This window comes from Hesperophylax consimilis, chromosome 7 (assembly GCF_061612785.1).
Source record: "Hesperophylax consimilis isolate HC1 chromosome 7, BYU_Hcon_1.0, whole genome shotgun sequence".
NCBI lineage: Eukaryota > Metazoa > Arthropoda > Insecta > Trichoptera > Limnephilidae > Hesperophylax > Hesperophylax consimilis.
The window spans coordinates 10,813,317-10,826,022 of record NC_142842.1 but is presented as its reverse complement, the minus strand read 5'-3'; the positions used below and the strand labels follow the sequence as shown (position 1 = coordinate 10,826,022).

Sequence of the window (12,706 nt, the reverse complement as noted above, 5' to 3'; positions counted from 1 at the left end):
TTAAAAGAACACAGCATTTTATGTATGTATGTAAGTTGTTTTGCCAGAGATAATAAAACAAAATAATTCAGTGTATTATTTTATTAATTATAATGATTAATACTGTAATACTTACAAGAAATGCACTAGTTGGAAACTTACAGAAGAGTTTGCTTGTAAGGAAGTGATAATAATTTAGTATTCATACAACAAGGGTCACTGTGTTTCATATTTATAAACTATATCATTAATTTCATCTATTTTCTTAACACTCAAAGGTTAAGATTTGTTACTGGGACACATATCCACATAAAAATATTATTTTTTCATTTTAATCAAACTAAGGCGATTTGTTTCAAAATATATATATGTATATACAAATTGGAGAGCCTTATTCTTCTGACTTGTGCTTACAAAATGGCTAGAGTCATGACCTACACTCATTACAACGATGTAAGGAAACTGTCACATAAATTTAATCTTGGATTCATCACACTAAACAATGGTTGCTTCTTTAACACGAGTCCATTAGTCGTATCACATTATTCCACTGCCTTAATAATGTAGTTACATGTTACATTGGTTGCATTAATATATAGCTGCACACGGCACTACAAGGAATGCTTCTTCATTTCTCACTTTAGGGTGGTTATTCAATCTAATTACATATTCAGCCGTTGAAAAATAGAACTGGTTTACACAACCATCTACGTCGACGCTCAAGATACGCTATTTAAATGTTTTAAACCATACTAACGACAAACTCCCCGTGTATGTATTAGCATTCAGGGTCTCAAGGTTAAATTTCCGAGTAGGGTGTCATTGCATTGTGATTAAATATTATTTCCTGATAATTCACATAAAGACTTGGGGATGAATTGAAACATTAATATGGGACAAATTGAATCCCCGGCCGAGAGCCTGGGATTAGCTTTCAATTAAAATCATAAGGAGTAACAGACAATAGTTTTTAGAAATAGTTTGTTTTACTAAAATTGGTACATATAAATAATTTAAGTCATGTCATTTTAAAATTGTCATTATAAATGAAATACAACTAAATAAGGTCAAAGAAGCAATTAAAAAAATGAAATGAAGTTTGTTTAGTGTTATTTATATGACAGACAATAAATTAATAGATAAGTAAGAAAACAATAGTTTGTTTCGCAAATAAAGGGAAGATCATACATAGCAATAGTCTGTTCCACTGCGGGTGGCTGGAGCCCGCCTATTTGGTTACCGGGCCGCATCATACCGGCGGAGATACAGCGGAGAGTGCGGCCCGGCACTCGGGCGGGCCCATGACCGAGAGAAAGGCGCAAGGGTGACACGTCATATCATCAAACATTCAAGAATTGGCAAAAGCCACAATCCCTGATCTTGTTGTGTGTTTTGTTTGGCATGTTTAAATATTATTATAAAAATTAATAAAATATATATTAAAAATTTTGATGTAATCCTAATAAATATTTAATCTGCACATTGACTGTTTATAATCTGCTCAATTCGTTTAATAATAATATTATAATAGCTTTGAAAACTCTTTTACCGGAGTTTAGTAAAATGCTTCAATAAAAAAAATCAGTCTTTTTGTACAGAGAAACAATGAATATCACATACCACGTTTGTTTGTTTGTTTTGTTTGTTTGCACACACGCACTCACACAATAGTTTACTTAAATATATAAGTAAGATATGGTGTCAACCTTTCCCCTGGACATTAGATAATGCTTGTTTGCTTGCCGCCTGCTCCTGCTACCTACTTAGCGTTATATCACAGATAGTTACCGAGGTGGGTGATGGTCTATAGTGCCCTTCTATAGCAAGTACACAGTACCACGCCTTCTGCTCCGTAGCCGTAGCGTACTCCACTATATGAAACTCTCTACAACGTAAATATGTATTTCCACATTACACTAAGAACATATTATGTTTATGTACAGGACCCTCAGGGGTTAGATACAGTTAACAGATCATTGTATTTGACTCTGACAATACACGGCCACCATACTTCGGTCAGTATACACGGCCGTTTACTTCAAATATACTTACAAATAAACACAACATAAGGAAACAATAATATTGTAATGGTCACTTCTTAAGACGAGCTTACAGCGACGTGTGAAAACTGGTGAAATGCGAGTGATTAAACCTTAAAACTATCGAGATAATATACTACATTTCCAAAATGGCTCAAGGTATTCTTAAATCATTTTATATTTGCAACAAACATTCTGAATCACTTCAATTAATTAGTGAAAAAATATATGTATTTGGTTCACCGATATTTGCTTGCGAAATGTTAGTTTCCCCAGAGTTCACTGGAATTACAAAGCGTACAAACTACTCACAAATTGACCCATAGAATGCTGCAATCGCATCTTATATCACAGACATTTTCATTTCCAAATACTTTTATTCTTTGGACTATTCAGGATATTATTATTGTACTTTCTCGGGGCCTTTGATACTTCACTAGAGCTCTGTCTTCAAGCACACATAATACTCTGCTCCAGTGATGGGACCTAACTTGGGACCTTCACTCAGGACGACAGGCTTAGCTTAGCTTAGCTAACAACCACGCTAGTCACTCACAAGTCAACCAACATATATTCCAAACAAGATATTCATTTCTTTTAAATAGTTAACTAAACAAACATTTTACAGCATTGACTCAACTTTCTTATAATTAACATATTTTCACATTGCACTTCTTAACTAGATGTCAAGAGCCTATTTTATCTGCACTCCGGCATCGCTTTGCAAATATCCAATAAATATTTTAAAATATTATAGAAACCCCGTAAAAATACTTCTTCTATATGTTTCGTGCATTTCAAACAGCATACAGACAAAAAAAGGCACCCAGGGAATATAATAGGGTACCACATGAACTACGCTACAGTACATATCAACAGTATTCTGTATTACAGTTAGGTTCACTACTACATAGACTTATCTCTCCAGTCGGAGGTAGCAGCTTCTCATCCAAACATCAGAACAACGCACATGACATAATACCAAACCATAAAATAAGAGAAAACAGTGCATTTTCCACATCCATTAAACACAAGATAAGAAAATAACTAAAACTAGGGGAGATTCCAACCAGCTCGCGACAGAATGACACTCAGCGGGAAGAGGCATTCAGCTCTCAAGTAGTCACATAGAAGCTTCCAAGCGTTTAGTACTAATAGGGTACATTGGGGGATATTATTAGCAAACGAGAACTAGGCGAGAGTCATCCGTCTGTGAGGCGGAGGTGGAGGCGGAACCTGTCTACTGCTACTGCTGTACGGGGGTGGCCGCCGGGTAGGCCACCATGGGCGGGGCCAGGAAGCTGTGCGGGAAGGGGGCGGCTTGGTAGCCGCAGCCTCCTCGGTTGGCCTGGAAGAACTTGTTGTCTGCAAAACACACACACACATGTTATATTATGTTCGTTATAACATACATTAAACATTACTGTGCTTAAGAATAAATGCATTATGGCACACTAGTATTACAGGCTAAAAATTATTCAAGGATACGGTGCAAATATAAAACAGTGAAGCAGTTGTGCACTAATAGTGATGAGTGAAGTAATAATAAAGCGGAAACTACAAGTCAAGTCAAGGGGAGAATTTGACACAGCGCGCCGTGACCTTTAAAGGACCAATGTTAGCCATTTGCCACATATATTCCCGGGAAAGATATTCAAAAGCAATAACAATAGTATTAATATCATAAGCAGAGTAGTCATTTGAAATCTTTCAGGAATATAAATGATGAATCGCCAAGATGGTGTTGGTTGGTTGGGTGTTCAGTACTGGACTCACTGATGATGGACTGCATCTGAGCATCGTGCGGGACCATGTGGTGGCTGTAGGGGTGCGGCGCCGGTGCGTAGTGGGCGGAGTGGGCTGCTGGGGGTTGCGGGGGCGAGCCCAGGGGCGGAGGAGGGCTGCAGTAGGACGAACGCCCGCCCCCGTTTGCACCGTTATACCGGTTGTTTGGATTGTTATATCTCATACCGTTGTCTGTAAAGCCATTTTCATATATATATAAATTCGTTCGTTCGGTTTTTGTCACCGCTTCTTCAGTTCATCAATGCTATTTGCCAATTGTTTGTTAGAATCTTATTCATGAATTTTTTGTAAATTAAATTGAAAAAGTAAAAAATTTTGACAACTATTTCCCGATGGTTGTGTAGATCTGAAGACCAGTTATTTAATTATCAGTTTCAGTTTACCCATTCTGGGGGAACTCTTTCCATCCACGCTCTGTTTCAATTCTTTCATATTTCTTTAGCCGATAACTATGAGAGACTATCACACGTATTTGAACAAATAAAATCAAGCTAAAGAAATAAAAGAGTAGCAGTGAAAAAGGAAAATATCAAAAAATAAAACCAATAATAATAATATACAACCTCAACCATATTGTACAATCTAATTTTATTTTCCACCACTTGTATTAATATGGTTGATACTCCAGCAATATACAGGGCGGCAAAATAATGTTCAGGGCGCTGCGTTTCTTTAAAAGGTTTAAAATGGCAACACCAAGAAGGCTCAAACAAAAATTAATGAATGGCACTTCTTCCACAGTAACAAGTATTTTGGCGACTACCACTGTATCTGCGCGGAGGTTCGTACACAATTGGACGAAGGACAGGCACACATTGCAATAGCGATGCCAGTCGAAATCATTACGAAGAAATATTATAGTCTCATCGTTACACGTGTCAGACATATTGAAACAATGCGTGTGCAATGTGTGATCAATACTAGGAACAAAACTGTCGACAAAAAAATTACAGCCACAGCAATTGTAAGGTTATGAAATATTTGATGTTTCGAGAGGCGGTTTTCGTGATTTCAGTAGTGACGTGTAACAAAGTTGTTTGCGACGTGAATGAATACACAACATCAGTATCGGATACCTGCGCATCCCCGTGGAAGAAAGGCCTAAGTTTAAAAAGCACAACAATCAAAGTGCATATTTTTACATTAACTAAATGGTGTTCAGAAATTAGTGGTACTTTCCAAAAGAATATGGTTACATTCTTTTTATTTTATTAATACACTAGAATAATTTTATTATAAAATATTATTTGGTAATGTGAGCCACACCGGGTGCTTTACCCGTGCTAAGTTTTATGACAATATGATCAACGCTTTGCGAGGAAGTTAATTACATGGAAAGGCAAGTTTTTTTGGTATTTCTGGAATTTATGTATCAAAATAGCAATTTCTTAGATTTAAAAAAAAACTTTAATAAAAATTATAAATTAAAAAAACCAAAAAGTTATGAATTTAAAAAACCTTAAAAAAGTGTTGTCATTTGTCCATTGGATGTCGTTGTTGTTTATTTAAACGACATGTCAAACTTGAAAATGAAACATAACCTCAAATCTGAATGGTTACAATTGTTTCAAAATCTGTGTAAACCTCCTAAATATTGTTTACATAAGAAATTGTGATATTTGTTTGTAACAAATTTCGAAGATACAAAGTGAGTTACTCGGTGTTGCCACAGTTTTTTTAGAACTATTTGATTAAATTTTAAAAATATTTTGCCGGACTGTAAAAAGCTCAACATAATAATATAAATCTACAAGTGTAAAGAGAGTGCTGGATACAGATTAGTTTATGAAGCAATACCAACCATTCTACTTGACCAAGATGAAAGGAGGGGCTTTAACATTACACTAAATCATTTTCTAATTTAATAATTTTGCAAGCGAAAATGAATTGTGTCGATTGCCCACTATGAAGAGGTATAAACATTGAGAATTAAAAAAATAAATAATAAGCATGCAATATATAGTGAACGGGTTGGAGACTGACAGGCATGTTCAAATAATCATTACAAATCAAAAAATGTTTTAATTAAAAACCAGCCTCCAATGTTTCTGGCATCTATAATCTTATGCTTTATTTATAGCACCTTTTACAGTAAAGATTTAGCCAAACCAGAAGAGTGCTTGGGTGCTTGCTAGCTGTAGCTGTTGTCTAAGGTAAATACATAACGAGCACAAAGCAGTAGTAATTCATCAGAAAGGAGCAGTACTCGTTACGGAAGTCCCTTCAGTCCATGGTGTCATATCAACATTATTCTTTTATGTTGGTAACACGCAAACTTTCAAAATATCAACTATTCGATAGAATGAAAATAAGGATTTAATTCCATAATGAGCACTGCTGGGAGGGAATTGTGGGGGCACTGAGGTGGTGTGGGGGCACTGAGGTGGTGTGTACTCACTGTAGTTCCTCTGGCCGTTGTTGTAGTTGGGAGCGGGGTATGCGCCCTGGTAGGCGTTGGGGGGCTGCTGGTACGGCTGCTGCTGGTACTGCTGCTGGCCCTGCTGGTGTTGGTAACCTTGCTGGTAGCCGCCACCAGGCTTGTGGTAGTTGTTCTGGCGGTACTGCTGCTGGTGCGGCTGCGAGTTGAAGCGCGGGGGCTGTGGGCCCTGGGGACGCTGGTAGGGTGGGGGAGGAGAGTGCTGCTGGCCGGGAGGGTTGGACCACTGGTTGGAGCGCGGCTGCTGTTGCTGCTGCATCTGACCTGAGGATCCGCCCTCCTTCTTCTGCTGCCAACGGTTGCGGCCTGTGTATCCTGTTGTACATTTTAAATATTTACTTCAACGTCTAATGAGCACAGCAAGAAAAGTAAAACACTACTATTATAACAACTTGGATGATTTTTTCCACACAAAAATATAATTATTTTTCCCATTACTTGATGAATCTATAAGCGAGTTTCAGGGTGCATTTCCAATAATAATTTATTAGTAGATATTACATAATATCATGATAAAATGGGTTTTCCGAAGACCCAGGTTCATTAGTTCCTCTATCACCATATGCGAGCTTCCCCAAAGATAACAGAATTCCTGGAGGAAACCTCAACTAATATGTTGTTGTTGAGTGATTGTTTGGCAAAAGTAATGAATGGGAGAAGACTCACCCTTGTTGTTGTACACTCCGTTGCGTCCCACCAGCTCCAGGAGAGCAGGAGTGGGTGTCTGGCCGCCCTCCATCATGACAGCCACCAGCTCACGTGCCTGGCGCCCATTGCCGGGAGTGAAGAAGGTGTAGGCCGTGCCGGTCTGCTGGCAACGTCCCGTACGACCTGGAATATTAAATGCAACATTTTACTTAAATGTACTTTAACCCATTCCCTATATAACAAAGCCTTCCCTCTGGGCAGCTATAATTTAGATTACTTATTAAATTGAGACAATTTATTTACAGAACCCTCATAAATGACATTGTTTATTTTTAGTCTTTAACATAAGTACCTATGATTCAATTTGAACATAACGTTAAAAAAATATAAAAACCAAAAAGATCAGTACTACTGCGTACACCAATAAATTCAGCACAAGTCCTCCTCACAAAAATTAATTCAGTTTTAGTCAAAATAACTTCAAACGGGATGAGTTAAGGAAACTTGGACCAAGCGGATAAATTTTATGAAATATTTCTTATTTTATAAACTATTTATATTATCGCAGTCCCGAAGAAGGATAGTTGTAACCGAAAATTGTATAATAAAGTGGTATAAAACAGAGTAAATTTTTCATTTAAATTATAATCTCAAGCCAGAAAGATATTGCTTTCATTGAGAGTTTAATGTACTTGGGAACTATGCTTCACGGGAGATGGTGAAAGACGGGTAAATGCAGGGAACTCCATTTATGAAGGCACTTTATGCGGAAAAGGAAGATCTACCTAATGGCAGGAAAGACATTGCTATTTGATATTTTTTAATTACCATTCTCTTTTTGGAAACGTCCCAACTAAATGTATATAAAAATGTGAAACACAAGTCATCTTCGGGTGAAGGGATATTTTATCAAAATGACACTATATTGAACCAGTAGAACTTATGGGCATGGAGATATGTAACTTGATTTGGGTCAATCGAAAGTACATAATATGTTATTTCATAAAGCACAAAGAAGCGCCCCTGAGGTGATAACTCACAAAAGCGGCACTATAAAAATTGTCCAATTAATATTATTATACTTTGTTTAAAAAAACATTACACTATATTATATCGACCTAGCACTGACATTATGAGGTCCTATTACATGTACACTCATTTCAGATAAAACGTTCATAGTGGGAGAATGGGGAATAAGCACCATGTAAATTTTTTAATTTTCAATGACATAATATGTAAGTTTAAAACAAAATAAATTTTTTCGAATGGGATTATTTAATATATTTATTGAGGGCTTGACCTTGAATCCAGATTTTTTTTGTAGATTGATAAAGTAGTACTTGTAGAAGACATGGGACGATCAAGTGAATCAAAAGTATGAGACGGTGTATTAATAGGAATAAAAGGAGCTTATGCCATGACAGAGTTGCGTGGCAGTCCATCCACACTGCCTACCCCTCTCGAGAAACAGTATTATAATTGATTGGTTAGTTATGGGTCCCCGAAACGATCAAGTACACTTGACAAGTCTACGTGCTTGACGATTTCACTTGACGAGGGACTTGAGGCGACTTGAAGGTGCCGTCAAGTCCACGTGCCGCAGTCGTTTACCGCCCTGTGCCCAGGAAAGTGGCTGTCACAAAAATTAATAATGGTTTCCAACGCAGACAAGGCATTCCTTGCTATAACTCTAGCGGTATCTATCACAGAAAAACTTATCAAGTCGCATCAAGCGCAAGGTGGTTCAAGTGCCGTCAATCAAAATTTTTGTCAAGTATGGTCCAGCCCGTAGACACTTGACGGGACTTGTCAAGTCAACGCTGTAAACGATCAATATTCACTTCAAGCACGTAGACTTGTCAAGTGCACTTGATCGTTTCGGGGACCCATTATGGTTATAACACATTTATACAAAAACTTTTTGCCAGTGGATTGTGTTCACATTGTGATGTTTTCATAATAATTTGTTTACATTAACATTAATGTTTATGTAATTTAAAATAAACTATAATCCCCGAGCAGCAATCCATTATATTGATTTTTCCCCCTTACTAATTAAGTGCTTTAAATTTTACACAACCGATAAACAACCATTTGCCATACATTAATGTAAATTTAAAACACATGTAAGGTCTTTTTTGTGTTCAAATTTTTACTCATTGTTCAAATTTTCTGGTGGAAAGCTTTTCCAGCAACGCTGGTTATAATGAACTTTTAAAAATGATATAGTTGTTCCAAACACTGAAGCACATTAATGTTCTTACTCTGGAGTAGAGAATCAAATTCAGACGGGGTTTTTAATCACTTACTTATGTTCACAAAATGCTACTTCACAATTGGATAACTTACCAATTCGATGTATGTAATCCTCAGATGAATTAGGATAGTCATAATTCACAACATATTTGACATCTTCTACATCGAGACCCCTGGCAGCCACATCGGTGGCCACGAGGATAGAAGACTTCCCGGTGCGGAACTCGGAGAGCACAAAGTCCCTCTCCGGCTGGGACTTGTCTCCGTGTATACAGATCGCCTGGTATCCGTCTCGCCTGATGTTCTTGGTTATGTCGTCCACCTTAAAAAAGCAACAGTACATTATAGTTAGCCTTAATCACTGTTTTTATTAACATCCGTAACTTTTACACTATGTGGAAAAGGCTAATTATTATTTCATTTCCACTTGGCCACTGGAGGTTGGTTGAAAGCAATAGTCAAGAGGTAACAAGCCCACATTTATACTGTTATGTATATCTTTACAGTGTAAATTCTGTGAGAAATAGTTTAGAATGCAAGCGAATTCTCTGTACTGAATTGTTATCATTTAATACTGATTTTATGTAAATAAAATAAAATGAATGTAGAGGAAGAAAGTAACCTTTTTCTTTGTTTCAACGAAAATGATGACCTTGTTATCTCGTTCGGAAGCAATATCCCTCAGCAAGGCAGAGAGCTTGGATTCCTTCTCGTGGTCTTGGCAGACTTCCACAATCTGTCGAATGTTATTGTTGGCAGCCAGATTCAGGGAACCGATGTTAACTTGGATGTAGTCGGTGAGGAAGTCCTCAGCCAGGGCTTGAACCTCCTTGGGCCAGGTGGCGGACCACATAAGCACTTGCCTATCAGGCCGGATTTGTTCGATGATCTTGCGAATCTGGGGCTCGAATCCCATGTCCAACATGCGGTCAGCCTCATCTAGAACCAGATAAGTGCAACGCTTCAGGTTGGTGGTTCCCTTCTCCAAGAAGTCGATGAGACGGCCGGGAGTCGCAATCACAATCTCTACACCCCTCTCCAAGTCTCGGGCCTGGGGGCCCTTGGGACTTCCTCCAAAGATGCAGGTATTGCGGATGCAGCTTGTTGCACCATAGTCCCGGGCCACGGTTTGGATCTGCTGGGCCAACTCTCGCGTGGGAGCGAGAATGAGCACGATGGGTCCGTCGCCTCGGGAGAGTTTCTCCTGATGGTTAATGTGAACGGCGGCAGGCAGCATGTAGGCCAGGGTCTTTCCGGAGCCAGTCTGAGCAATACCAACCATGTCTCGGCCGGAGAGGGCGATGGGCCAACCCTGAGCCTGAATGCTAGTAGGCTCTGAGAATCCTTGTTTACGGATTTCAGCCAGAACATGTTCGGGGAAGTTGCCTTCGTCGAACTCCTGGTTGGGTCGGGGCACGCTATTGCCGCTCACTGTGATCTCTTTCAGCTCCCTGAAGCTTCTCACTTCATCCTCAGTACGAGCCTGGACTTTAGCGTGGGGCTTGTAGAAGTCCTTGCGGAAAGGCTGAAGGGTCTGCACCAGCGCGTCCCAGTTGGGCTTCTGGAGACTCTCGCCCGGGTTCTTAGCCTTCATGCTCTGCAGCTTGGCACCGGTGTATTCGTTCCTCGGGATGAAGGGCTTAGGCATGTACCCGGTCTTCATCATGGGCATCTTGTTCCCGTCCATGCCCATCTTGGGACCCCCAAAACCGTTGTTAGGTGGCATGTAGTTGTTTTTGGGTCCTCCGAAGTTGGGTTTGGGTCCACCGAAGTTGTTCTTGGGACCGCCCATCTTGGGTCCGGTGAAGTTGTTCCTCGGTCCCCCGAAATGATTCTTAGGACCGCCAAATTCGTCGTTTCCTTGAGGCGGTCCTCCCCAACTATGCTTACCGTATTGTTCACCACGGTCGGGGCGAGGCCTGGAACAAATTGTCTCATTGTAGAACAATTCATTGTTACTACACAACTAAGAATCTTGTTTACAAACACAAAATAAAGTTTTAGGAAAAATACTGTCAATAAGTCAAGAGTACTATTAATAGAATATAAAAATCATAATAAAGCTCATTGATCATGTTTGATAAGGTTCAATTGTGAAAGCCTCCCTTAGCATGTCATGTTATCGGCAGTGAAATGGAAAACATTTATTAACAGTGATTTGATTTAGTGGTTTATCCAACAGGTAGCTGCCTCAGGGAAATGAGTGAAACATTTTTTATTTTGCAAATAATTTCAAAAAAACAACCCAATTACAACAAAAATTATGTTTTGAATATAAGCTTTCATTTTTTGGCATATCCATTATAACAAACAATGTTTATGCAACATACTTGTTTGTACAAACAATGCGGCTTGAATACAAATGTAGAAGTGAAATATGCTATAAATCAACGAAATTATTTTTTCACAAAATACAACTGCCCGATAACGTTTATTTAAATTTTGCCGGTACAAAATAATTATTATATACTTCACAGTCCGTAAGTACCAATTTGAATTTTTAAATAGGGGAACACTTTATGTCAAAAGAAAAATTAAAAAATTATTGGTTTTCGGTTTCTTACTACAAGATCTGATAGAACTTTGGGTAGAAACAACCTTTTAAATGAAAAACATAAATAAACCGCTATCTCCGTCTCGCAAAAAGTCTTTTCATGCAAGGGTTGAAAAAAAAACCCACGGCAAATGTCAAGATGGTTGACACCTCGCGACCTGTCGACCATTTTTACATTCGGTTTGAGCGAAGGATTTGAGGATTTTTTTTCCGGAAAGGACTTAACTTTCACCTGCGCTCCTGGGCGCAGCCTTAGAAAACCAATACATTCCCTAGACACGTCATCATAAATAAGATTCGAATGTAATATATCAACAAGATGGCTGCCATTTTAAAAGCATTCTTATCTGGGTCAAAAAGATAGTTTTAATCACTATTATAATATCAATATTAATAAAAAGTCTGAATCATACATCTGTTGTTGGTGGTTTGGTACGCCGTTGTACTGCATCGTGCGAGCGGACTAGCGACAAGTTAAAACACCAATGGCTTCCGACCTGTGACAAAGAAAAATTATTTAAAATCCAATAATAACGATAATCTACAAATTCAGGTAACTTGTTAATCTTACTAAACAAACTTTAAAAAAACTATAATACTGTCCCAACCTCTCGGAAAGCGAGAGAAGATTGTTGTATTTCTAATGTCCGATCATTCACGAGCTACCCCACATCCAAACCAGACGGCGAACAAAACGATAATGGCGGAGAAGCGGAATCAATGCTGCCAACCGTATTTTCAATAGACAAAATAGTTTTTATCTTATCAACTCTTTTAGGAGAAGTTACTTAAGATGGGGGTGCTCGCACGGCATGAACCTAAAAAGCCCTGGACAGAGCATTAGTGCGATTTTGTATGGATGGCATTGAAGCCAAATCTTGGGTGAGGGGAAATTTCCTGATAACCATCTTGTATGACTAACTTTTGAACTGATTTGTATACAAAGTGGGGCAAAATGAACTATTATTATTTTATTTTTGTGTTGTT

At 38.5% G+C, this 12,706-nt stretch overlaps 1 protein-coding gene across 2 annotated transcripts; it reads right to left on the bottom strand.

Annotated features, from left to right (window-relative positions):
* Positions 1 to 66: 66 nt before the first annotated feature.
* On the bottom strand, positions 67 to 12,419 carry LOC149422294 (uncharacterized). 2 transcript variants are annotated; one of them, XM_089633202.1, is made up of 8 exons: positions 12,328 to 12,419; positions 12,133 to 12,216; positions 9,788 to 11,084; positions 9,259 to 9,487; positions 6,928 to 7,092; positions 6,223 to 6,576; positions 3,795 to 3,995; positions 67 to 3,383 (listed from the first exon to the last, which is right to left on the bottom strand). In XM_089633202.1, the coding sequence occupies exons 2-8, from the start codon at positions 12,168 to 12,170 to the stop codon at positions 3,265 to 3,267; spliced, it is 2,403 nt and encodes an 800-aa protein (XP_089489328.1). In that variant the 5' UTR covers positions 12,171 to 12,216; positions 12,328 to 12,419; the 3' UTR covers positions 67 to 3,264. The 2 variants fall into 2 exon arrangements, with proteins under 2 accessions (XP_089489328.1, XP_089489329.1); XM_089633203.1 differs by lacking the exon at positions 3,795 to 3,995.
* Positions 12,420 to 12,706: the final 287 nt, after the last annotated feature.

Coding starts and splice junctions, on each gene's coding strand:
- LOC149422294 (XM_089633202.1), bottom strand. CDS start 12,170: ATGCAGTACAACGGCGTACCAAACCACCAACAACAGAT. Junction 11,085..12,132: donor CCAAACCACCAACAACAGAT/GTATGATTCAGA, acceptor AATTTGTTCCAG/GCCTCGCCCCGACCGTGGTG. Junction 6,577..6,927: donor CGGAGTGTACAACAACAAGG/GTGAGTCTTCTC, acceptor AATGTACAACAG/GATACACAGGCCGCAACCGT.